The sequence below is a fragment of the Herpailurus yagouaroundi genome, unplaced genomic scaffold, assembly GCF_014898765.1.
Source record: "Herpailurus yagouaroundi ecotype Mexico unplaced genomic scaffold, PumYag 77, whole genome shotgun sequence".
NCBI lineage: Eukaryota > Metazoa > Chordata > Mammalia > Carnivora > Felidae > Herpailurus > Herpailurus yagouaroundi.
In genome coordinates, this window is record NW_024412388.1 from 58209498 (window position 1) to 58234771 (window position 25274).

The 25274-nt window shown below is 34.7% G+C and overlaps 1 protein-coding gene across 11 annotated transcripts in view; it reads left to right on the top strand.

Moving 5' to 3' along the window:
* The window catches only part of LRRC7 (leucine rich repeat containing 7), a 567116-nt gene that overhangs the window by 251868 nt on the left and 289974 nt on the right, over nucleotides 1-25274 (top strand). For all 11 annotated transcript variants that reach the window (XR_005788652.1, XR_005788653.1, XM_040470602.1 and 8 more), the window contains exon 5: nucleotides 16039-16117. Coding sequence is in view for 9 of the 11 variants with exons in the window: in XM_040470602.1 (XP_040326536.1) it covers nucleotides 16039-16117 (79 nt within the window). In the remaining 2 variants the exon portion in view is untranslated. The remainder of the gene's footprint in view (nucleotides 1-16038; nucleotides 16118-25274) is intronic.

Here is a 25274-nt window from a genome sequence, read left to right on the forward strand (position 1 = left end):
TCCTGGGTGGCTCAGTTGGTTGGGCTTGTGAGTTTGAGCCCTACATCGGGCTCTTTGCTGACAGCCCAGATCCTAGAGCCTGCTTTGGATTCTGTGACTCCCTCTCTCTCTACCCCACCCCCTGCTTGCACTCTGTCTCTCTCTGTCTTCAAAAAATAAGTAAGTGTTAAAAAAATACATATTCTCTGGTTATTGAGTACACACTAAGGATCTACTAATAATATAATATAATTACATAAGATGATTAGATATAGATAGATATAGATAGATATAGATATAGATATAGATATAGATATAGATATAGATATAGATAGATACATATATAAAGACACAGAGAGGGGAGAGAGACAAGTAAATAAACATTCATGCTGCATTTAAATCACCCTTCCTCTCTTAAGTCTTTTTGTTACCAAAACTACATGCAGCAATCCATGGGTAAATGCATCACTTTCCATGCCAATGGATTTTTTATTATTTATTCGTTAGATCTTAATTCAGTAGTAAAATAAAAATCCTGTTTATCAGAGATAAACACATTTTATGATATTGTGATCTCTGAATAAATAGTCTATGCCTTTTTGTAGAGCTGATACATGGTCATAATGGAGTAAATTGTTTTATATGGTAAAGCAAGACAATGAATGATAAGGTTTAATTAGGCAGTGGTTCAGTTTTAAGTCTGATGTTGATTTATCATAGCTTCAGAGAGACTGATGCTATAATTTAACGACTTTAATGAAAATGAATTAACATGAAAGCCCTTCCTAATTCTGCAGCAATTAAGTGATTTTTCTCTCATCCTCTAAAACTTATTTCTATGCAAGAAGAGATTTGAACAGCATCATAGTGGGCAAAATCACTATTGTTAGTTAAAATGAAAGGCAATCAGAGTTGAAGGCATTATTATGTGTTTTACTAACTTGCCAATTATTCCACCCTTTCCCTAAATGCATGCAAAACACTAAGGACAAATAATATCCTCAACTTTCTATGAGAGTGAGTTTCTCTCAAACTCACTAGAAAAAGAAGAAATGAGCAGCCAATTATATGATAAAAATCTTTAAAATTTTCAGCATAAGAGAAAGAGATTCAAGAAGTATGTATATAAATTCTTAGGGAAGTCTATTTTGGGATGCTTTATTATGAGCTGGGGAGAATATGTTACCATGCAGTTGTTCTCAATTAACAATAAATATGCTTTTTGGTGTTTGGCAAATCATTGGACCGTTTGTTTAGAGTAAAGCATATTATTTTGCCCTATTAAATGGCTTGCTCACAACACTCTTAATGTGTTATTTATCTGAAAATCACTAGCACTTGCCTTACTCTAAAACAGGTTTCCTTTCTACAAAGCCCATTTCTACACAAGATTACAGTGTTAAAATAAACTAAGGATTGACTCCCTGTATTTCCATTAGAGAATATGATGGCAACAAATACCAGGCCTGTGTCCTTGTCACCTTCTCAGCCTGATGCCAGGACTTTTAACTTTTTCTGATGTCTTCGTCAGGAAATAAAATCAACAAGCCATGCTTATGTGTATTATCTGGATTTACTCCACGGGGTATGGAGTTTACAATCGGGTAATATAATATATATTTTTAAAAAGGAATTACCCTCACCTTCTCATCATTCTGAGGTCTGTTCTGTCACCTAAACTGAAAACTTTTCCTTGAGTAACAGCAGAGCCTTTTCTGAGCTGAGTGATTAACCTGTTTTCTGTGTCTTTGTAAATCCTGGAAAATTGTAAGAGAAAAACATTGAACTGATAATGAAGCATGTGAGCCCTCTCTCTACTACTCTGACTCCCTCCCCGCATCAGTATAAACTCCTTGAGAACAATAACTGCTATACCACACACTCCTTCTCCATCCTCAGTGGCCACATCAATGTGCAGGCAGTAAGTGCTCAATGAAGTGGTTGATTGATAATGAAGGAAGAATTCATCGATCGACTATGAAGTTAGATTATGAAGCAGTTCATTTCACTGTTAAGAATGTTTGTTTTTCAATGTGCTTATTTTTGAAATAGAGAAAGGGAGAGAGGGAATCAGGTATCACTCATTAACTCATTTTATCTGTGTGAGATTTATTCCTCTGTGAATCAACTCATTGTTGGTCAAGGTCACAGAGACTTCTCAAAATGTTTGCCAGACATGTCCCTAAGGCAGAATCAGTTGCCTGACTGTCTGGAATTATTCATTAGCGTACCTGCATTTGGTTTTTCTCTTCATAATACCACTAAAATAGAAATAGTCTTGCAGGAGACTTTTTGATTATCCTTGTTTACCTTCCTACCGAGTTCTCCATTCTCTTCACCAGAGTGGTTAGAGGTAAAGCAAACCATTCCAGTCTGTTTATTCTTCTTGTTTTTTTCTCTCTCTTTCTTTTAAGGTGTAACTTGCCTATACAGTTTCTCACAAATTTACTAATCTAATTCCTCACTGTGTTTCCTTTCTCATGCAGTAGATTGCTCCTTCTGAAATCTCCCTATAATCATTGCTTCCTACTCAGTGGAGTATTGCCTCATTTACCAAATATCTTTGGGGAATGAGGGTTTATATACAAACTAATTTTCCAAAATAAAATTATAATTTATCCTTCTATATATCAAAATATTTAATTTTATTTAATCATTCTGGTTGGAAATTGTTCCAAGGATGTTTCATATTGCATTATCTTCTTTAAATTGGTGTAATTAATGCAATTTAAATTTTCCAGGTTGATTTGAGTTCATCATGGGCTGTCTTATTGAACTTTTATTTTTAATTGAACATATTTTTAATATGTGTAGCTGCTTGCCTCTAAGAAAGATAAGAATGATAGACTTGAATAGTTCTGTTATTAATTTTGTAGTTTTTCCCATCATCCCTTCTATTATCAGATTATCAGTTATAATTTATTCATACTGGCACCCCTTCCTATTTGTTCCTTCTAATAACTGTCAGTTGAATGGTATATAAGGAATACAAACATTCTGAACTAGGTTTATAGCACTTGTTGCAGATATGTTAAATTCAGAGATAAGGAACCTTATTCTTGAGCACTATACTTAAAGTTTCAGGAAGTTGATACCATCTGAAATTTGACTGAAGGTAATTATACAACAAATGCAGTTTACTATGCACCATGTAAGAATGCTACGTAGTCAATCATGAATGTGCACTAAATTCAGAGTTCCAGAAAGTTTAGCTTGTTTGTAGTTGACGTAGACAGTATGTATGGAACAAATGCAATATATAGTGCTTTGTTATAAATGCTACCTTACGAATCTTGGGTAGCTAAGACTTATACCCCAAAGTAGTTTAAACCCTAGATTTGATGGAGGCAGCTTAACATAGATAAAATTTGATAGTATTTGGAATAAGGTTGGCCTTGTTTCAAATCCTGGCTTCCCCCACAAGCCTCAGTTTCTTCATTAGTTAAATGGGAGTAATAAACCACTTTATAAAATTGTTATAAATATGAAATAAAGCAAGGTGCTTAAAACTTGTCCTCAAAAAATTCTATTTTTATCTGCTCCTAAATCGAATCCAATTTACTAGATATATAAATAGCCTGCCTGCCTTCTCAAAATTGAAAACAAAATAGCAATTATAAAAATCGGTATCACAAAATAGCATATAAAAATATTAAAATTTTCTAAATTTATTTTCTTCCTTTATTTTATACAAGACATAATATTAAAGTTTTTGTCTTTTATCAGCATATGGCACTTATATCACATAGTGAACCATTTAGACTGATGATATCTGTGAAATTCAGTAAACAAGTTTTTCAACATGCACTATCCACAACTATTATCATGCATACTAATTCATACAAAAATTATAAGCAACAAAAATAAATTTGGTTATTAAAGAGGGTCTTCTTTTTAAAAAAAAGTTTATTTTATTTATTTTGAGAGAGAGGGAGAGAGAGTGAGGGAGAGAGAGAGAGGGAGAGAGAGAATGAGCAAGTGTGAGCAGGACAGAGAGAGGGAGAGAGAGAATCCCAAACAGGCTCCATCCACACTGTTAATGTAGAGTCCAATGCAGGGCTCGATCTCACAAACCATGAGATCATGACCTGAGCCAAAATGAAGAGTCGGATGCTTAACTGACTGAGCCATCCAGGCACCCCAGTAATAAACATAAATTTTAATGCATTAGAGAACACTAAATCATTCCAAATTTGGTATTTGTAGGAAGTCTTTTATGTTTTTTGCTAAATATTTATCTTAGAGAGAGAGAGAGAGAGACATAGCATGAGTGGGGGTGAGGGAATTGCAGAGAGAGAGAGGGCGATACAGAACTCAAAGCAGGCTTCAGACTCCGAGCTGTCAGCACAGATACAGACGTAGAGCTCAAACTCAGGAGCCACAAGATCACGACCTGAGCCGAAGTCGGACACTTAACCAACAAGCCACCCAGGCACCCCAATTTTATGTTTGAATAGAAAGAGATACCTTTCAATCTAAGCCCTCTGACTAAAATCAAGTTTCTTTCCATATTTGTAAAGTATTTTAGTTCATTGCTTCAAGGTATTGATGTGAAAATATAATTAGATCCAATTTAATAAACACTGACTTTTCATTGTTTTCCTAGGTCTGATCTAGGTACTGTCAGGAACATTAAGAAATTCATGTCAACTGATGAATCTCACTCTCTAACTCCATCCTCCTATTTTTCCAGATGACTTTCTCTTATAGCTCGAAACATGATTTAGCCCTGTCAGAACCACCACCAATCTATTAATATTCTGACATATCTTTCCAACTTTGCCTTTTTGTTCATATATTTTCTTTTTCCCTCTTTACATGGCTTGGATTCTGTGGTCACTTGTCAAATGATACCCTTGACACCTTTCCTCCTTTTATATCACTGTGCTGGCTCAGTAAAATTACAAACCTGGTTGAACCCAACTCTCTACCTATTGCTAAAAGGATCTGGAAAAAACATTCAATCACACTGATATCACTTTAAATTCATGATTGAAAATCTGAAATGCAGCCTTAACACTTCTCCAAAGTCACGTTTTACTTCCTTAATCCATTGCCTCTCCTCTTCTTGTGATTATTTCATTTGTTTTACTCTTTCTTCAAACTCCCATACCTTCTCTCCTATCTTTATGGCTACTGATTCTACTCCACTGAGAAAATCAAAGCTCTCGGATGATAACTTCCCCCAGACACTTACCATCATATCTCCCCATCTACAAGCATCTGCACTCGTATTCTCGGATTCCTGCCCATTAGTACAGATGAACTATTCCTGTTCCTCTCTGAAGCCACTGAATAACCACCCTCTCTTGCCTACCCATGGATATCACTCCAACAATTCTCCTTGCTTTCTACTACATAATCAAGGTTTTTTTCTGCTTGTTTACTCTAATTGGTGTATGCACATGCTGTTATTTTTCCATTCTAAACAAAACTTCTTAGCTCCTCTTTCCTGAATGACTCCCCCTCCCCCTGCTTGTAGCAAAAGCACTAGGTGGGGTTGTCTGTATTCTCTATCTACAATTTTGTTCCTCTTCCTCTCTCAAACCACTCTTATCTTCAAGCCCACTACTCCAACAACATCATTCCAGTCAAGATCACCCTGATTTCTTCATTACTAAATCTACAGGCAGTTTTTGGTCATCATTTCACTTGACCTATCAGCATCATTTCAAACAACTGATCACTTCTTCCCACTTGATACGTTTACTTCTGGCTTTTAGAAGTCAATACTTACTAATTATCTGTCCCATCTGTCAGATTGATCTTGTTCAGTCTCCTATGTTGATTCTTCCTCTTCTCCCTATCCTCATTTTGGAGTCCTTCATGGTTTGGTTCTTGGTCCTCTTTTTTTCATTATCTCACTCACATCATTGGTGTTCATATTTTGTCTCATGGTTAAATACTATCTATGTAATCATGGATCCCCAGATTTTTGACCTACAGTCTAGACTTCTCTCCTAAACTCTAGATTATAAAAAACAACTACCTGACATCTCCTCTTAGAAGTCTCAAATTACACATGTCCAAAAAATGAACTGTTTATCTTCTCTTCAAAGCCTACTTCACATATTGCTTTTTCTCATCTAAGTTAAAGGCAACCCCTTCATCCAAGTTGCTTGAGGCAAAAAAGCCTACAGTCATCCTTGATTCCCCTTTTATTTTTTTCATACTCCAGATCTAATCCATCAGGAAATCCTATTGGTCTTACATTCAAAATACATTCAGGCTCCATTCATTTCTCTCTCCTTCGACTACTTTCACCCAGAAGTAGACCACCATCAACTCTTTTCATGTTTTACTATACAGCCTCCAGTTGTCCTCCCTCTTACAAAGGCCACCTTACTCCTCTTAAATTATAAATTAGATCATAATACACTCATGTCCTTCAATGTCACTTTATTTCATTCAGAGTAAGAACCAAATTCCTTGCAATGGCTTAAGAAGCCCCAAATGGGTTGACACCCTCAATCTGCTCACCCCCATACACAACCTTATTATCCCTCTGACTTAATGTTTTGCTACTTTACTCTTCCTGGCTGTGTTTTAACCACTCTGGACTCCTTGCTATTTCTAGAATACATCAGGCATACTAGGCCTTATAGAATTTTCACTATTTATTCCCTGTGCCTGAAAGGCTCTTACTTTCCACCCTCAGACATCCAGTCATATGTGTCTCTATCTCTCTCAGTTTCAAGTCCTTGCTCAAATGCCATCTTCCCAATCAATGAGGCTTACCCTAATCACCCTGGTTAACTTGGACATTCCCAGGTATTTCTGATCCTTTTCATTCTGCTCTAATTATCTTTTCCCATAGCATTTCTCATTGCTAAGATACTATATAATTTTATACATTTATATTTCTATTAATTATCTTTGTTTTATTATACAAATTTCTCTGATAGAATATATAAGCTCCACAAATGAAGAGAATGTGTCCTTCTTTTTTATGCTATATCCCCAATATTTCTTTAATGTTTATTTTTGAGAGAGAGAGAGAGAGAGAGAATGAGTGGGGGCGGGGAAGAGAGAGAGGGAGACACAGATTCTGAAGCAGGCTCCAGGCACTGAGCTGTCGGCACAGAGTCCGATGCAGGGCTTGAACTCACAAACTGTGAGATCATGACCTGAGCCGAAGTCGGATGCTTAACCGACTGAGCCACCCAGGAGCTCCTGTATCCCCAATATTTAGTACAGTTCTTAACAGAATAAGTATTCAAATATTTGTCTAATATATGAAATGACCCATTTCTCTCAGGGACCTTATTATTATAGTTAACGACTCAAATATCAGAGAATATCAAATATACTATAAGATGGTAAATTAGTGAATCTTCAACTTATAAGCAAGTACCATGTCGTATTACTTTTTGAGTATCATTTCATTTCAGACATTATATAATCTAAAATGCTAGGTATTAAGAAGAGAGAGCTACATGTCCTAAAATAGCTAAATAAATTATCATGCAGATCATTGAATATAAATGTATTTTTATGGATGATATTTAGACTGAAGATTTAGGTGAGAGAGTAGATGAAGACAGGTAAAAATTATAACACATTAAATAAATATATTCAGTAAGTAAGGTTTAAAAACAGTTTATATGTTATGTAAATGTCTTACACTCGGGTTTGCCTTTCATTTATGATCATAAGGATCAATGTTGCTCTTAGTCTTGTTAGGCTCTATGTGTGAGAATGACAAAATTGTTTGCTACATTTAGACTCTAAACTTATCTATTGCAGGGGAAAAACATTTGCTTTCATACTTTATTGCTAACTTAAAACCTACTTAAAGCCTAACCCAAGATTTTATTTTTTTTTTAATTTTTTTTTCAGCGTTTATTTATTTTTTTGGGACAGAGAGAGCATGAACAGGGGAGGGGCAGAGAGAGAGAGGGAGACACAGAATCGGAAACAGTCTCCAGGCTCTGAACCATCGGCCCAGAGCCTGACGCGGGGCTCGAACTCACGGACCGTGAGATGGTGACCTGGCTGAAGTCGGATGCTTAACCGACTGCGCCACCCAGGCCTCCCTAACCCAAGATTTTAAAAACACTTGAGTTTTGATTTTTATTTTGCCACCAATAATATTTTTTATAATTAAATAAATCTGAAAACTATATTACTTATAGGTTTAAGATCATTGTCAAGACTTAGATGTCTGCATTAGTTATAGATAAGATACACCAAATAAAAGCAATTAACCAGATATATACTAAACTTAATAACTTTTCATTTTCTATCATGCTACACAGGAAAGATCCATATTTGATTGATTTCAGAATTCTCCCCTTTCCCTTCTTCTGCACCCCCTCTGGAAGAATGACTGAGATAGAAGCAGCAGGAAAAAGGACAAGAATGAATAACCCACAAAGGGCATAAGTTCCTGAATAATTTTGAAAGTTGAGCAGGAACTTTTTGAACCCATTTTTTTAAAGGAAGGGAAAAACAAAACAAAACAAAACCCCACAATTAATCAGATAAAATAGTCAATCATATCTTTTCTACTTCAAGGTATTAATATTCTGTTAATGCAATTTTGATCATTCCATTACATTAAACATTTATTTCTGTTTTAAATTCAGAATGCAGAAATCTAATTTTTAATTTGATGATATTTCTATGAACATATTCAAAATAGGTTTTGTGATATAGTTACTGAAGTGAACATATGGCATTCCAGCCTAGGTTTGAATGTATTCTAAACATAATGAGCTTGAATCTCCAGGGATTCCCAAAAGTGAACTCTTCATGGCCTTAGAAGAGAGTTCCTTATGGGCCTGTGTTAGAAAGTTTATGTGTTATCTCAGCTGAAAAACAGGGAGTAGAACTTGAATTGTAATGGCCTACAAATGTTTGAGCCCACTTCCTATAGTAATCACAAATTAATATGATTGAAGTATATGTGTTGTTGAAGTACAGGATATGTATCCCTCTACTTCAGGATGAATACATTTGAAAATCGAAACAAAGTTCATGATAGAAAATGTGTGTGTGTGTGTGTGTGTGTGTGTGTGTGTGTGTAGGTGTATCTATCTATCTATCTATCTATCTATCTATCTATCTATATATCTACCATATATCTATGTAAAACAAATATCACCTTTCTTATAAATTGAAAACACTGTGTTTCAGAGGACCATACAGATCAGTTTCAAAGACTGGTTGATGAAGATGTGAATTCTATAATCAAATCAAATGTAATTTTAATAAGAAATAACATAATGAAGTAAAAAGGAATAAAAGATATAGTGTTAAAAAATTGAATTAAATCCTACCTTATACATTCTCATCTGTAAACACCCATTAGTATTTAAATAAGTCACCGAATCTTTGTGAATGTATGGTTTGTCATCCATAAAATGCAAATAATATTGCTTAATATATCTTCCTATAAGACTACTAAGATAAATTATTTTACACAGTGGTATAGAGAAGAGTAAGTTACCTTAATTCTTATTAATATATGAATTATATCTAGTGCCATACTAATTTCTTTACCTTCCTACTATCCAATACTCAGATCAACTCTTTGAATTAGACAAAAAATGAATAAGTGATGCTCAAATATTATATAAAATAATATCTAGTTAAGTGACAGCACTGAGATATGACAGCACAGTTACGATTCCAACCTGTACTTTTAACTCTTTGATAAATGACCTCTTCATGTTTAGGTTGAACTATAAGTTAAAGTTATGCTCTAGAACTTAAACTCTAGGGCCCATATATTAGTATATATGGTAAAGTTTCCCCTGGAAACCTTTGAACATTTATCTCAGATACTATATTGGTTAGCTATAGGGATCCTTCAGCACACTAATTCCTATTTATTTGCTGTGTTCTCTTAGGTGGATAAATTTTACAAATGTGTTACCTAAAGCCAGCCCATTTTGATATTTGGTTGTTGACTGACACAGTCTTCTTCCATTTACTGTTGACCCTTGAACAATACAGGGGTTGGGCTCCAATTCCTACACAGTTGAAAATCCACATAAAACTTTTTACTCTCCCAAAACTGAACTATTAATAGCATACTATTGACCAGAAGCCTTATCAATTACACACAGCCAATCAACACATACAAATGTATTAAATACTATATTCTTACAATCACATAAACTAGAGAAAAGAAAATGTTAAGAAATTCATAGAGAAGAGAGACTGCATTTACAGTACTGCATGTATTTATCAAAAAAGAATCCATGTTTAAGTGGACCCATGTAGTTCAAACACATGTTGGTCTGGGGTCAACTGTATTTCCCTTTTTTTTAATAATTTATTTTTTTTAGTTAGCAAAAGGTGAAACAATGATTTCAGGAGTAGATTCCTTAATGCCCCTTACCCATTTAGCCCATCCCCCCTCCCACAACCTCTCCAAGTAACCCTTTGTTCGTTCTCTGTATTTAAGAGTCTGTTATATTTTGTCCCCCTACCTGTTTTTATATGACTTTTGCTTCCCTTCCCTTTTGCTCACCTGTTTTGTATCTTAAAGTCCTCATATGAGTGAAGTCATATGATGTTTGTCTTTGACTAATTTTGCTTAGGATCATACCCTCCAGTTCCATCCACATAGTTGCAAATGGCAAGGTTTCATTCTTTTTCATTGTTGAGTAATACTCCATTGTATATATATATGCCACATCTTTTTTATCCATTCATCCAAATATTTGTTATCTTTCCACATTTCTTCTTGTGGTGATTTCAAATTACAAAGTGTTATGGTCTGAAAATATGTATGGTATGATCTTGATCTTTTTATACTTGTTGAGGGCTGATTTGTGTCCCAGTATGTGATCTATTCTTGAGAACATTCCATGTGCACTGGAGAAGAATGTATACCCCACTGCTTTAGGATGAAATGTTCTGCATATATCTGTTAAGTCCATCAGGTTCAGTGTGTCATTCAAAGCCATTGTTTCCTTCTTGATTTCATGTTAGATGATCTGTCTATTGCTGTAAGTGAAGTGTTGAAGTCCCTTAGTATTATGGTATCATTACCAATGAGTTCCTTTATGTTTGTGATTCACTGATTTATATATTTGGATGTTCCACATTTGGAGCATAAATGTTTACAATTGTTAGATCTTTTTGGTGGATAGACCCCTTAATTATTATATAATGTCCTTCTTCATCTCTTGTTATGGTCTTTATTTTAAAGTATACATTATCTGATATAAGTATGGCTACTCTGGCTTTCTTTTGGTGACTGTTAGCATGATGGTTCTCCATCCCCTTACTTTCAATCTGAAGGTGTCTTTAGGTCTAAAGTGGGTTTGTTGTAAACATGATTTAAATGGCTCTTGTTTTCTTACCCATTCTGTTACCCTATGTCTTTTAATTGGAGCATTTAGCCTATTGATGTTTAGAATGAATACTGAAAGATATGAATTTATTGCCATTATGTTGCCCGTAGAATTGGAGTTTCTGTTGGTGTTCTCTGATCATTTCTAGTCTTTGTTGTTTTTGGTCTTTTTTTTCCCCATCTTTTCTCCCCTCATAGAGTCCTGCTTAAAATTTCTTGCAGGACTGGCTTAGTGGTCACAAACTCCTTTAATTTTTGTTTGTCTGGGAAACTTTTTATCTCTCTATTTTAAATGACAGTGTGCTGGATAAAGAATTCTTGGCTGCATATTTTTCTGATTCAGCACATTGAATATATCCTGCCACTCCTTTGTGGCCTGCCAAGTTTCTGTGGACAGGTCTGCGGCAAACCTGATCTGTCTTCCCTTGTGGGTTAAGGACTTTTTTCCCTTGCTGCTTTCATGATTCTTTCCTTGCCTGAATATTTTGTGAATTTGACTATGATATGCCTTGTTGATGGTGAGTTTTTGTTGAATCTAATGGGAGTCTTCTGTACTTCCTGGATTTTCATGTCTGTATCTTTCCCAAGGTTAGGAAAGTTTTCCGCTATGATTTGATCACATAATCCTTCTACCCCTTTTTCTCTCTCTTCATCTTCTGGGCCCCCTATGATTCTGATGTTGTTCCTTAATGAGTCACTGATTTCTCTAATTTTTAAATCGTGCTCTTTTGCCTTAGTCTCTCTCTTTTTTTCTGCTTCATTGTTCTCTATAAGTTTGTCCTGTATACCATTGATTCACTGCTCTGCCTCATCCATTCTTGCTGCTGTGGCATCTATTTGAGATTGCAGCTCAGTTGTAACATTTTTTATTTCATCCTGACTAGTTTTTATCTCCACAGAAAGTGATTCTAATCTGTTTGCAACTGTAGCTAATATACTTACTATCATGATTCTAAATTCTGGTTCAGACATCTTGCTTGTGTCTGTGTTGATTAAGTCCCTGACTGACATTTCTTCCTGGTTTTTTTTTTTTTTTTTTTTTTGGTGGGGGGGTGAATTCCTTCGTTTCATCATTTTTGGAAGAAAAGGAATTAACATGGTAAAAAAAATTAAAAATAAAAACTTAAAAATAACACACACACAAAAAAATAAAGGATGCTAGATCCTAGGTTGTCCTGGTCTGGTTGTTGAAAGGAGCTTGATAGATTAGAGAAAAAAGGGAAAGATAAGAAAGGGGGGGAAAAAAGGAAAAAAGAAGAAAATGTTTGAAAATTTGAAAAAGTTAATACAATGAAATAGAATAAAATAAAATGATGGAAGTAAAAAAATGGAATTTTAGAAATTTACAAAAAAGTAAGAAATATAGTAGAAAAAAATAACGAAGAATATTTGTAATAGAATTGGAGAATAAAAATAAATTTTTTCTCTTTCTGTATTTAAGAATAAGAACAGGAAAAAAAAAAACTGAATAGATGGACCAGAAAATAGATTGAAGTGCAAATGAAATTACATCCTTTTCCCCTAGAAGTCAAACTATGAAGCACTTTATAGTCCATAAACTAAGCAGGTGGAGGGACTTGTGTTGTTCCTGAAGAGCCTGGTTGGCGCCGTGTGCGGGGCTTAGTGTAAAGGCTCCATTCTCCAATAGATGGTGCTCCTTAGCTTACTGGGGTGGTTTGTGCAGTGCCTCTAGGTGTGCATGTTCATGCGCAGGAGGGGTGAAAATGGTATCACCCAGCTACCCTGTCTATAGTATTGGAACTCTGTGCTGTCCCAACCAGCAGTCGTGCACCTCTCCTTTGTCTCCAGAGTCTGTCCACTTCCCACTTTTACACTGCCTGTGACCAAGCCATCAGGTTGCCAGGTGACACCTCCCTCCTGAGTTTTATCTCAGATGTGGCTGTGTTTCCCAACCCCTCATTCTGAGGGACTGCGGCTTTGACCTGTTCTGACCCTTTGGGGGAGGGTTTCACTGAGCAGTGGCCAGGTGCCCACCTGCCCCCAGGAACGATCGTGGGACAATGCTGCCGCCTATACCCAGAGACCGTGGATGAGTGCTAGCCTGCCCCAGAAAAAGTTTATGCAATTGTGTAGCAATAGCCTTTGAAGGATTATGGTAAATCACAACACACATCTGGCACCAGGCTTCCTATTTAATTAACATCCTTGATCTAGCACCAGTGAATGTGGTTGTTCTCCAGTGTCTGTTGGGACCTTTGAGTGTCGGGTGGCCGCACAGCCTCTACCAAATGCCCTCCCAACAGATGAACTACTTCTCTCTATGTGGCCATTGGACCCCTTGGACCTCACTCTCTTCTCCTGGGGATTTGCTCTTACCACCATAGCTTCATCAGGTATTGAGCTGTAGAGTTTCAGACTCCACTCTCCCCCTGTTTAGAGTCTTCATGGAACTTAAACCCTCTCCTTTCTTCTTTCTCCCTTTTTTTCTTTCAGTTCCTCATGTACACTTTCTTTTCTGTCCAGCTGCTTTTGGGCAAGGGGGGTGCTTTCCGTACTCTCTCCCCACCCTGTGTCCATCCTCTCTCTGCAAGCAAAAACAGCTCCTTGCCCTCTGCAGCTTTCTCCCTCAGTTCACCTCTCTGTGCCACATACCTGCTGAGTTCTGTGATTCTGGTTGTGCAGATTGTTGTGTTAAGCCTCAAATCAGTTTTCTAGGTGGGCAGGATGGTTTAGTGTTGATCTGGCTGTATTTCAGGGATGAGAAACTCAAAAAAATTTTCCATGCTGTTCCATCATCTTGGTCCTTCCTCTGTATTTCTAATCATTATAGGTAACATTTATGCAGCACCTTGTGCCAATTGCTTTGCTGCTTTATCTCTCTATCCTCACCACAACTATCTTTGAAACCATTCATATAATCAGCATTTTTCATAGTAGACATTGAACATTTAAATGGGTTACCCAACCACTAAGTGATGAAGTTGGGATTCCATCTTAATCCAATAGACTCAGCTCTGATCAAGTTTAAGTTTGAACTACAAACAACATAATATGTTTTTAAACAAATAATTTAGTAATATTTTCACCACAAAAGGGAATTACATTTTCAGTAGAAGATAAAGAGATACAATCTTTTCTTTAAAATTATTTTTTAATTTGATTCTGCTTCTATGTCTTGGTTTACACATAATTAAGAAGGCAGGCACGTGTAGAGATAAGGCATCGGGTATACCAGTATGCAATGAGCCCCAACTGGTTGCTGAACAAAAAAGCTAAAGTCATAAAGGAAGCCTTACCCACCTGTTGGTTGCAGATATCCAAAGGAAATGTAAATACCATAGGGGAAATATTGAGGACATCTCAAGGATTGACATATTGACTTCTTTGTCATTTTATTCAGGTCTAGTTAATGAAGGTGGCTCTAGATGTTATGGCCCTTCCAAAAAAGAGAATTGGCTTTTCTCATTCAATTTGTATGTAACAGAGCTCCTACACTTCCTTGGGTTCTTAACTAAGAAGCACAAATACTTCAGCAATAACTTTAGGACAGCATAGTTTCTGATGAACTTTCACCTAGGGAGAAAAAGCATGAGAAATGTCTCCATACCCTCTTTTGTACCCTTATTTTGCAGTGGATAAATGACCTGTCTTGGTTTGACTGTCCTCCTGCTGCTTCACTGGGCTTCAAGGTTCTGTGGACATGGTGGTGTAGGTCAATGGAATCTTGGAAGGTGGTGGTTTTCTTTCTTGACTGTACATCATTAAAAAGTTCAACAAAATCCTGCCACAAAATGTTCCTTATCCTCTTGTCAAACATGAAATACTGATCAGGTCTAGTACTTTATAGGAATATTACCCCCTTAATAATTTCAAAAATTTAGAGCTGGTAGTAATGTAGACATATAGGAATAGCTTCATATTGCTGCCCTCTCTTCTATCTCTTGTATAACCTACTATATTTGATTCATTTGTATCAACTGAAATATCCTCCACATCTTTTATTTCTTTGACCCTCACATTTATGGATTAGGTTTGTGGCTTACTGAGTTTCAGTTTTGTAGAAAGACCTGTTTTTCTGTTACATAGCCCACAGCACAACTTTGACAGCAGATGAGCAGTTCTCTAAGAGTGATAGGGTGATGAGCCAGGCTGGCTGCCTCAGAGACTGGAGAGAGGACCCGATGAAGAGTTGTTCACCTTTTCACCCTTTCAGGCAGATGTAGAACTACATTCTGTGCATCCAACAAGAAGAATTGCATAAAATTTATTAGAGACTCACATTAGTTTGGGAATATCTATTGGTTTTGTGATATATCCCTATGTATCTTTCACATGTTCAATCTTCCAATCTCATAAAAGAAGCCAAGGTTTTCTTTTCTGTTTTCTTATATCTGCTGATATCCTCTTATTACAGTAGTAGCACTTAATAATCAAATACCTAGTTATTTTTATTGCTTTAAATTAGTAAAAACCCAAGATCTATCTTATGCTGAGCATACAATTGTCTTCAATTTATAACCAATTTCCAAGTATTATTGTGCTAAAATATTATTTAACATTTAAATTTTATTTTTTAAATGTATGTATATATTATAGGACACTAACATATTATTATATTGTTATACTTATTTAAATGATTATCCTAATGGTATATTTGTACTATATCTGTACTATATATTAACTCATAATTTTAGTTAATTATTCTTAATATTAGAACTATAGTTTGAAGAATTTTTGCGGGACATTTTCATGTTCCTTTTTATTTATTTATTTATTTGTTTACATTTTAGGTGTACAAGAATTTCCAGAAAACATTAAATGTTGTAAGTGTTTAACAATTATTGAAGCCAGTGTCAATCCCATTTCTAAGTGAGTATGAATGATTACATTTTATTTATATTAATGTTTCCATTGGATAATAATGTACCCATATAAAGGAAATTCACATAACAAATGAGTTTTAAATCATGCATTTAAAATTCAATTTAACAGAATGATGGGGGAAAATAATGAAATCAGAATAGTTTAACAAAAGATGATTAAAAGCTTTGCTGAATAATGATGAAGGCCTAATTGGCACAAGATGGCATTACTATGAAGCAGACTATGTCATCATTTTCCTGTGCCTTTCAGGCAACATTCCATGAAAGAGCACTGAAACTAAGGAAACAGTTATTAGTTATGATCATGATGGAAAATTAACACTAAGGATGTGATGAAAGTTCACAAGAGTGCAAGAGGTTAATAAATTGATAGGTGCATGAAAATAGTTGATCATGTAGTTCAGACTGGAAAATGAATTAAGTATGACCAGATAAGGAGAGTATTTGTGTACCAGGAAGAGCAAAAAGACAATTCTATGAGGATAACAAAATGGAAGACTTGGATGGTAAAGATGCTGTGATCAGAAATGGGATATTTGTGGGAATGCCTGGGTGGTTCAGTCAGTTAAGCATCAGACTCCTGATTTCAGCTCAGGTCATGATCTGTTGAGTTCATGGGATAGAGCCCCATGTTGAGCTCTGTGCTGACATTGCAGAGACTGCTTGGGATTCTCTCTCTCTCAACCTCTCTCTTGTCCCTTCCCCACTCGCACTCTCTGTCTCTCTCAAAATAAATAAATAAACATAAGAGAAAAAGAAAATCATCTAAAAAAAAAAAGAAATGGGTATTTGTGGCTTATGATCTGTTAGTAGAGAAATGCCATGGGAAGATGAGAGCCAGCATGTGTCAATGTTGGCAAATTAATGTTATTTCATAGGGATACAGTGTACTGTGCAATCAAATAGGTCAAGAAACCATGGAATGAATGGATTGGATAAATCATGAATCTGAATGTTAAAGTCACTTAACAATTGAAGTAGAAATAAAACCTGGAAAGACAGTAGTAGCAATATTTGGGAGAGATTAAAACAATTCAATGGTATGGGACACAGATAAGTAGTCTCAGAGTAAGACTGACATTATAATTATACAAAAACTGATAATAGAATTTGAAAAAAAAATCCTGAGTCTTCTGTCTGTATGGAGTTGGGGAGACTAGGAAAAACTGAAGCCCACTAGAAAAGCATTTAATGAGTGGAGTGTTTTTTAGAAGACCAAAAGGAGTGTGAAGGGAGATTTTTTATCAATACAGTTAAGAAGAGGTAGTAATGAGGATGCTTTCTTTATGGATCATGAAAAGAGTCTGTAGATAAGACTAGGAACAGAATATAAAAGAAGGAGATAGAAGTTTAGATGGAGATCTTTACAGTGAATGGTTTGTAAAATAATTTAAGGCCTTTAGTAGAAAGTATGGAACATCAAGAAGTAAGATATGTTTGAAAAATAACAACTTTTCTACCTTAAAAAGAGTATGGAAGTAAAAAAACAACTGTGAAAAGTGTTTTCCAAAACTTTTAAACCAGAATGCAATTTTCTCAACAAAGAATAGGCATTAATAACTTTTCACACCAAGACTGCAACCAAATCCTTGACTTGAGTTATAATCCAGGGCAGATGATGAATTGTTTTGACTTCTATTTCTTTAATTCTAATAGCTCATCTTATTTAGGAATCATGATAATGTCTTTGGGAGTAGAAATCCGATGATAATTTATATCTTTAAGAAGCTTAAAGGCTGTGGTTTGACTATGTCTCTGAATTCCTTCCATATGTTTAACTTTTCAAAAGATGAATGAGTATGTCCTACTTCATCAAAAAATGCCTAACACTAAAAGCATTAAGTAATTTGGGAATTAATAAAAAATTACTCAATACAAAAATCAATTTAAGTAGTATACTAATTGTAAAGGATTTTTAAGATATATTTTACATACAGCATGTATAGCTCAGTGAATTTATTGTATAGTTCCCAGCCATGTTGACCTTCTCCATAAGCAGTGCACAACATAGCAGCTTGCTTCTTTAAGGCCAGCAGCTGAGTAGTTAATTTTCTAGCAAGACAGTATTATAATATAGTTATGAGAGTGACATCTCATCATATATGCCATATCCCATTGATTAGAAGCAGGTCACAATTCTTATCACACTCTAAGGAAGATCATACAAAAGCATGAACATCAGGAAGTGAGGGTCATGGAGGCTACCTTGGAATCTGTCCACCACATCTTTGATATCTGGTTTGCTGAGACTTTTTATTATCAATGGATATCGAATTTTGTCAAAGCTCTTTTTTTTTCAAACATGTTGACATTATGATGTGTTTTTTCTTCTTCAGTCTAATGATATAGTGAATTACATTGAATGTTTTTTGAATGATGATCCAAATTTGCATCCCAGGAATAAACCTTAATTGATTAGGAAGTATTACTTTTTTATAAATTAATGGCTCTGAATTGCTAATATTTTGTAGATGATTTTCCCATCTATATTCATGAAGCATATTAGTCTGAAATTTTTTTCTTGTAATTTCTTTGCCTGGCTTTGGTAACAGGGTAAAAACTGGCCTCATAAAAATAGTTTGGAATCATTCTCTACTATTTTCTATAAGAGTTTGTACAGAATTAGAATTATTTCCTCCTCATATATTGGTAGAATTTGCCAGTACAGCCATCTGAGCCTGGACTTCTCTTAATGGGAAGTTTTTTAATTACAAATTTAAATACCATAATAACTATTGAAATTACCTGGTTTTTTTTTTTTTTGAGTGATCTTTGATAGTTTGTGATTTTCAGGAATTGTACATTCATATAAGTTTTCAAATTTATTGGCATCTTAATTTTTATAATGTTCTTTTATCAGCCCTTAAATATCTACAGGTTCTCTAGTGGTGCTCTCTCTTCCATTCTTGTAATCCATAAGTTGTGTCTTCTTTCTTTTTTTTTTTTTTGCTTGATCAGTCTGACCAGCGATTTGTCAATTTTGTTGCTCTTTTCAAAACACCATATTTGGGTTTCATTGGTTTTTCTCTCTTGCTTTTCTGTTCATTTTCTTTGACTCGAGATTTCTATGAAGCAGTAAGTCATAAAGACCCTGGAATATAAAGGTTACAGTTTTCAGTATTATTATCTTAGTTTTAGTTTTAGTTTTAGATGTGAACTTTATAGTATAGTCTGAATGCCTTAACCAAGTCATTGGTGAAAATTACCATGAAAAAATTGAAAACAAAAACTACTTAATGAGAAAAGCATGGACCAACATTTATCGAGAGTCTATCATGTCTCATACTTTTAGATACATTATTTCATTTTCATCTTTTCAGTAACCTTATGAAATAGTTAAACATTCTCTGTATACCCTTTTTCAGATAGAAACACATTAAGATAGTATTTAGATGCTTGGGATTCTTTTGCTGTATTTCACCAATTCTGAAGAAACATTTGATTTTGGTTTAAATTAAAAGCTACGTTTTGAAAATTTTGACACATTTTAATGCATAACAATAAGGACATTGCTAATAAATTATGGTACATCTACTGGATGGATACAAAGATTATATATAGGGTAACCATATGTCTCTCTTTGCTCAAATCATCCTAGTTTATACCACTTGATGTGACATGATTAATAACAGCTCATTTTTAATTCTCAAAAATGTCCTAGTTTGAAAGATTGATTATGTAGTGATTCTGATTATATAGCAAAATTGAAAGATAATTACAAAGTAAAGGGAGAAATCATGATCCTATTTTTCAGTGATGTTAAAACATTTAATTGGAAAATAGATTAGAAATACCTAAAATGGGGCCACCTGGGTGGCTCAGTCAGTTAAGCATCTGACTTTGGCTTGGGCCATGATCTCGCGGTTTGTGAGTTTGAGTCCTGCGTTGGGCTCTTTGCTGATAGCTCAGAGCCTGAAGTCTGCTTCTGATTCTCCCTCTCTCCCCCTCTTCCATCTCAAAAACAAGTAAACACTAAAAAATAATAAAAAATTAAAAAAATAAATACCTAAAATAGTAATTATGGCTGTTAAGAAAGTGGATTTATGTGCAATTTTTTCTTTTCCCTTTATATTCCAAATTATACTGTAAAATAGTTATATTAATTTTATAATTTTACAACGTATAAAATAAAATATTTAGATGTAAAGTATCTTTTCAGTTAGAGAAGATTTTACATTGACTTCTTAATCACAGTTTATAAAACCTGTAATGTAATTTGATTGAACTATTCTATCAGGGGTCAAATAGGTTTTCATTTAACTTCTAAAGTAAATGTAATTAGAAAAAAGTATTGGAAGAAGGAGGTTGGTGGCCAATCTTAATTTGCCTATTCTAACAATAAAGATAGCATTAATAAAAGTATTTAAATTAGTACTGTAGTTAATATTGAAAGATCAGAATAAAAGTAATACCAAGGACAAGTAATATAATTGATCTCATTTAGTGAGTTCTTACTATGGGGCAGATTATCATTTAATCACTAGAGCAACCCTGGAAGTGGATAGTAGCATCATCATTTTACAAATAAGGAAATTGAATCTTACAAAGATTTACAAGGTCACAGAGGTAACAACTAAAAGAACTGTGATTCAAACCTAGGTCTTTTGACATCAATGCCCATGTGCTCAACCACTAAATTATATGGGTGTTTGCTGTATTAAACTTTCTTTTTTGTAGTTTGAATATGTCACTTTTAATTTAAGTGATTAATAAAACGAATGTGCTTCTTTACTAAAGAATTATTTGCCAATATATATAAAACATTTCTTTGTTTTTTAATTTTTTATTAAAATTTTTTTGAACATTTATTCATTTTTTTACGTTAATTTATTTTTGAGACAGAGAGAGACAGAGCATGAACGGGGGAGGGTCAGAGAGAGAGGGAGACACAGAATCCGAAACAGGCTCCAGGCTCTGAACTATCAGCACAGAGCCCGATACGGGGCTCAAACTCACGGACTGCGAGATCATGACCTGAGCCGAAGTCGGAGGCCCAACTGACTGAGCCACCCAGGTGCCCCTAACATTTATTCATTTTTGAGAGACAGAGTGTGAGTGAGAGAGGGGCAGAGAGAGAGGGAGACACAGAATCTGAAGCAGGCTGCAGGCTCTGAGCTGTCAGCACAGAGCCCTACGTGGGACTTAAACTCACAGAGTGTGAGATCATGACTTGAGCTGAAGTCACATGCTTAACTGACTGAGCCACCCAGGTGCCCCAGACATTCTTCTTTGAATTCATTGTATCAGTCAAATGTGGAAAATCATCAGTTACTTTTAGATAGTAAAAGCATTTCATTTTTGTGAGCTCCCTTAGTGTAAAATGTTAGATTTAATTGAAGCACTTGGATAAAAGTTCTATCAGTTTGGATTAAGGATAAAGACAATCCATGATTGTCATCTTTATCATTGTACATTCCTCTGTAAATGGTAATATTGATAACTGAGGCCATTGTCTCTATTAGAAGCTACAAAATTGTACCATAAAATTAAAAATCAATAGAATTAAATGTCTTCTTTAGCATAGCTACTGACTTTATATATTTTCCAAATAATAGGTTTTCAAACTGAAATACTAGATTTACTCAGGAAAATTTTTAAATTCATTGTCCCCAACGAATTTATCCCAGGAATAGAAAGTGCCCAACACTTGTGCAAAGCAATTAGTACAAGCATTTATTATAAGCAGTTTGGTATAAAGCAATTGGTATGAATTTTGCTAAATCTATGAGTGTAATTCTTCCAAGAAAGTGAGGAAGAAGACATTAATTTTGAATCTAAGCACAGAGTAACTACTGAATAAATTCTTGTTGAAGTGAATTGAAATAAAAATACACATAGTATTGAACAAGACATACTGTATAAATATACACTTGAACTCTACATTCTTTAAAAAATAAAGGTTCAATATAAAATGGCACCACATGTTTGTCTATAACCAGCCTGAAAGTAAGATATCTTACTTTGTATTCTGTTTTTTGATGTAACTTATTTTTAGCAGTCCAATCTTACAATTCGAATCTGCACAATGTGGTCAATTCTTAAATCCTTAAAGAAGTGTTCTATATAGGAAACCAAATTTTCCTGCAGCATAAAAAAAAACAAAAAAAAAAAAAAAGAAAAGAAAAAACCTTTGCCAGAGAAGCAGCAATAAAGAAATACATTTTTGATCAAAGAATAGTATAATGTAATACCATTTAGGGCACATACATAAGCAGAATAGTACTCTAAGGGAAGCTGGATGGTTCAACATGTCCCTATAACTAGAAATTTAGCATTTTAAAGCCTTTTTATGTGTTAGTAACTAGAATGTTAAAGTAAATTATTAGATCAAAGGTTTTAACATTCTTGTCACTTTACATGTATTAATCTTCATTTTTAAAAATTCATAAATGATACCTTCTTTCCAATAAGTATAGGAGCCATAAGGACATTAAAGTAAGGTAGTAATTAAATGTGTATTGAAATCTATTGAACATCTGTACCATTATCATAAAAACTACCATACTATCAGGATATGAGCTAATGTATTACAACAAAAGATAACTTAGAGAAAAACAGTGATCTCCCTGAGATACCTTTTAATCCTATAGGATAGGGCTCAAACCTTTGAGTTAAGCATTTAGTACCTTCTAAATCCTGTCCCCTACTGACATTCTCAAATCTTCACTCCTAATATCTTGTACATAAAGTATTTTCTCTAGAACTCATCTTCCCTTTGCCACTCCTCTAAGGTGAATTCTCACTTCTATTTATAAAACCCTTACTCTTCCTCTGCCTTCTTTGTCTTTCTTTCCTATTTTCATGAATCCTACCTCTCTTTAAGGGAAAATTTATGGAAACAAACTCTATGTAGTCATATAAAAACAGTCCAACTTCAAAATACAAACTGGCAGGCACTTGGATGGCTCAGTTGTTAATAAGCATCTGACTTCAACTCAGCAGCTCAAGACCCACTTTAAGTGAGCATGAGCCCCACTTCAGGTGAGTTTCAGGCCCACTTTGGATGAACATGAGCTCCACTTTGGGTAAAACTTGAGCCCCACTTTGGTAAGCCCCCTTCTCTCTCTCTCTCTCTCTCTCTCTCTCTCTCTCTCTCTCTCTCTCCCCATCTCTCAGTCTGTCTCTCTGTCCCTTACTCACTTGCACCCTCTCTCTCTCAAAAAACAAAAACAAAAACAAAACTGGAGCAAGATATTTACAGTAAAAACAATCAATATAAAAATAGTCCCCTGACTGTGTAAATAATTCCTACAAAGTAATGTAAAAATATTAATTGTGTTTAGTTTGGACTCCCCAGAAACAGGTGTTTAGAAAAGAATTCACACAGTATATTTAGGAACTGGTCTCAAGAAATACTTGTTGAGGGTATGTTATTAAACTATTTACTAGTATGGACAACTGGACCTTAATCTCTCTGGGGGGGCTCTGGGAAACAGCATAAAACATATCACAGAGTTGTGAAACATAATGGGTGAAGGAGCTGAGTCTTACTAGTCATTAGTTGAGGGCTGTTCCTGTGGCACATTAATCCCTTATGATGAGGGATATAACTTACGTAATCACCAGGACATAAGTTAAAAAAATATTTACATAAACAATATTTATAATATAATAACTAGAAACATCTTTAATGTTCATTAAAAAGGGAATAATAAATAAATTGTGGGGTAGGCATACAGTGGAATAGTATATGATGGTGATCAGTCATTACTGACATCAAAATGGGTGAATTTCATACTAATGCTGACTTTTAAAAGTTTCAGGAAAATATTCCTGAAACTGATTTGATTCCTGATTTGATTTATATAATGTTTAAAAACATGCAAAAACCACACTTTTTTTTAGGGTTTAAGAAGGTATAGTAAAACTAGAAAGCAGATTGATAAGAATCATTCAGGAATTTGAGGGGCGAATAGGAGGATGAGGTAGTTGGGGATGGGCACTCAGGGGTTTCTTAAAGGCACAGGTTCTATTTATTAAATGATGTTGTGGATGCATACCTATTGTTCTGGATACATAACTTTTCATAACAAAAGATTGGCCAGAGGAAGAGAAACCATGGAATGAAACCCAGAGTATCCCAGAAAGAGGAGGAGGGGAAATAGGAAAAGGGTGTACTAGAAGCCAAGAAAGAGAGAACAATCAATGACAACTGTTGCTAGGCAGTGCTAGATACAAAATGAAATGAAGTTAATGGACTTGAGACTTAGAGGTCATTGGAGGCTTTGGCAAGTGCAGTTGCAGAAATAGAGTTGGGGTAGATGCCAGAAAACCATGGCTTGTGGAGTAATAACAAGCAGTGAGTATAGGCAGGTCTTTAAATAATTTTGTCAGTAAATGCAAGGAGGGAGATAGGCTGTAATTTGAGGGGAAGGCAAATGTGAACACTATTGAGAAGTATTTTATTAAAGAGCATAGTCTTATCTAGACCATTGATGAAGTCATTAAAGATCTTTAAATAGAAATTTAATCATAGGAAAAAATTAAATTATCTGCTAAGAAAAAGTCTCCAGGAAAATCCTTGAATTAAGTCTTTCTGGTGAAAAATATTTAAATATTGCAAATGATTATTTCATCCAAATGGTAAATTTTCACAAAGGATATATCTTCAACCTTTTTAATGCTTCTTAAAGCTTTTATGATTCTGTATATTTATAGTTTCAATCTTCTTGGTCATTTTTGTTAAGAATTAATTGCACAAATTTAAGTTACAATTCACATACATTATCATTTAGGGGGACAGAATGCTTCTTCTGTCCTTTTGGCCAACTTTGGTCACCATTGCGATAAGGTAGACACACATGTTAATGATTTAGTGAAAGAGTAAGGAGATACCCTTGCCTGATTATAAATGTGAATATTCTGTTAAGAAAGAATATTAAATTTAAATTTGCAAAACATGGCATACAACTTGAAATTTCTATAAAAAATATCTCACTGGTGTGCATGAGGTTAGGGCAACAGGAAGAGACGATATAATGGTGACATAAATCTCAGCATAGGAGGGCAGCGTAGAGGTGGGTGAATGCCATTTATTTTAATAACAAGCAAAATTTTCAAGCTGTAACAACATGCTCAATAAATTCTTCCATTACTATGATACCAAAGGAGAGTTGAAAAATGTATTACGCATCTATTTTCTC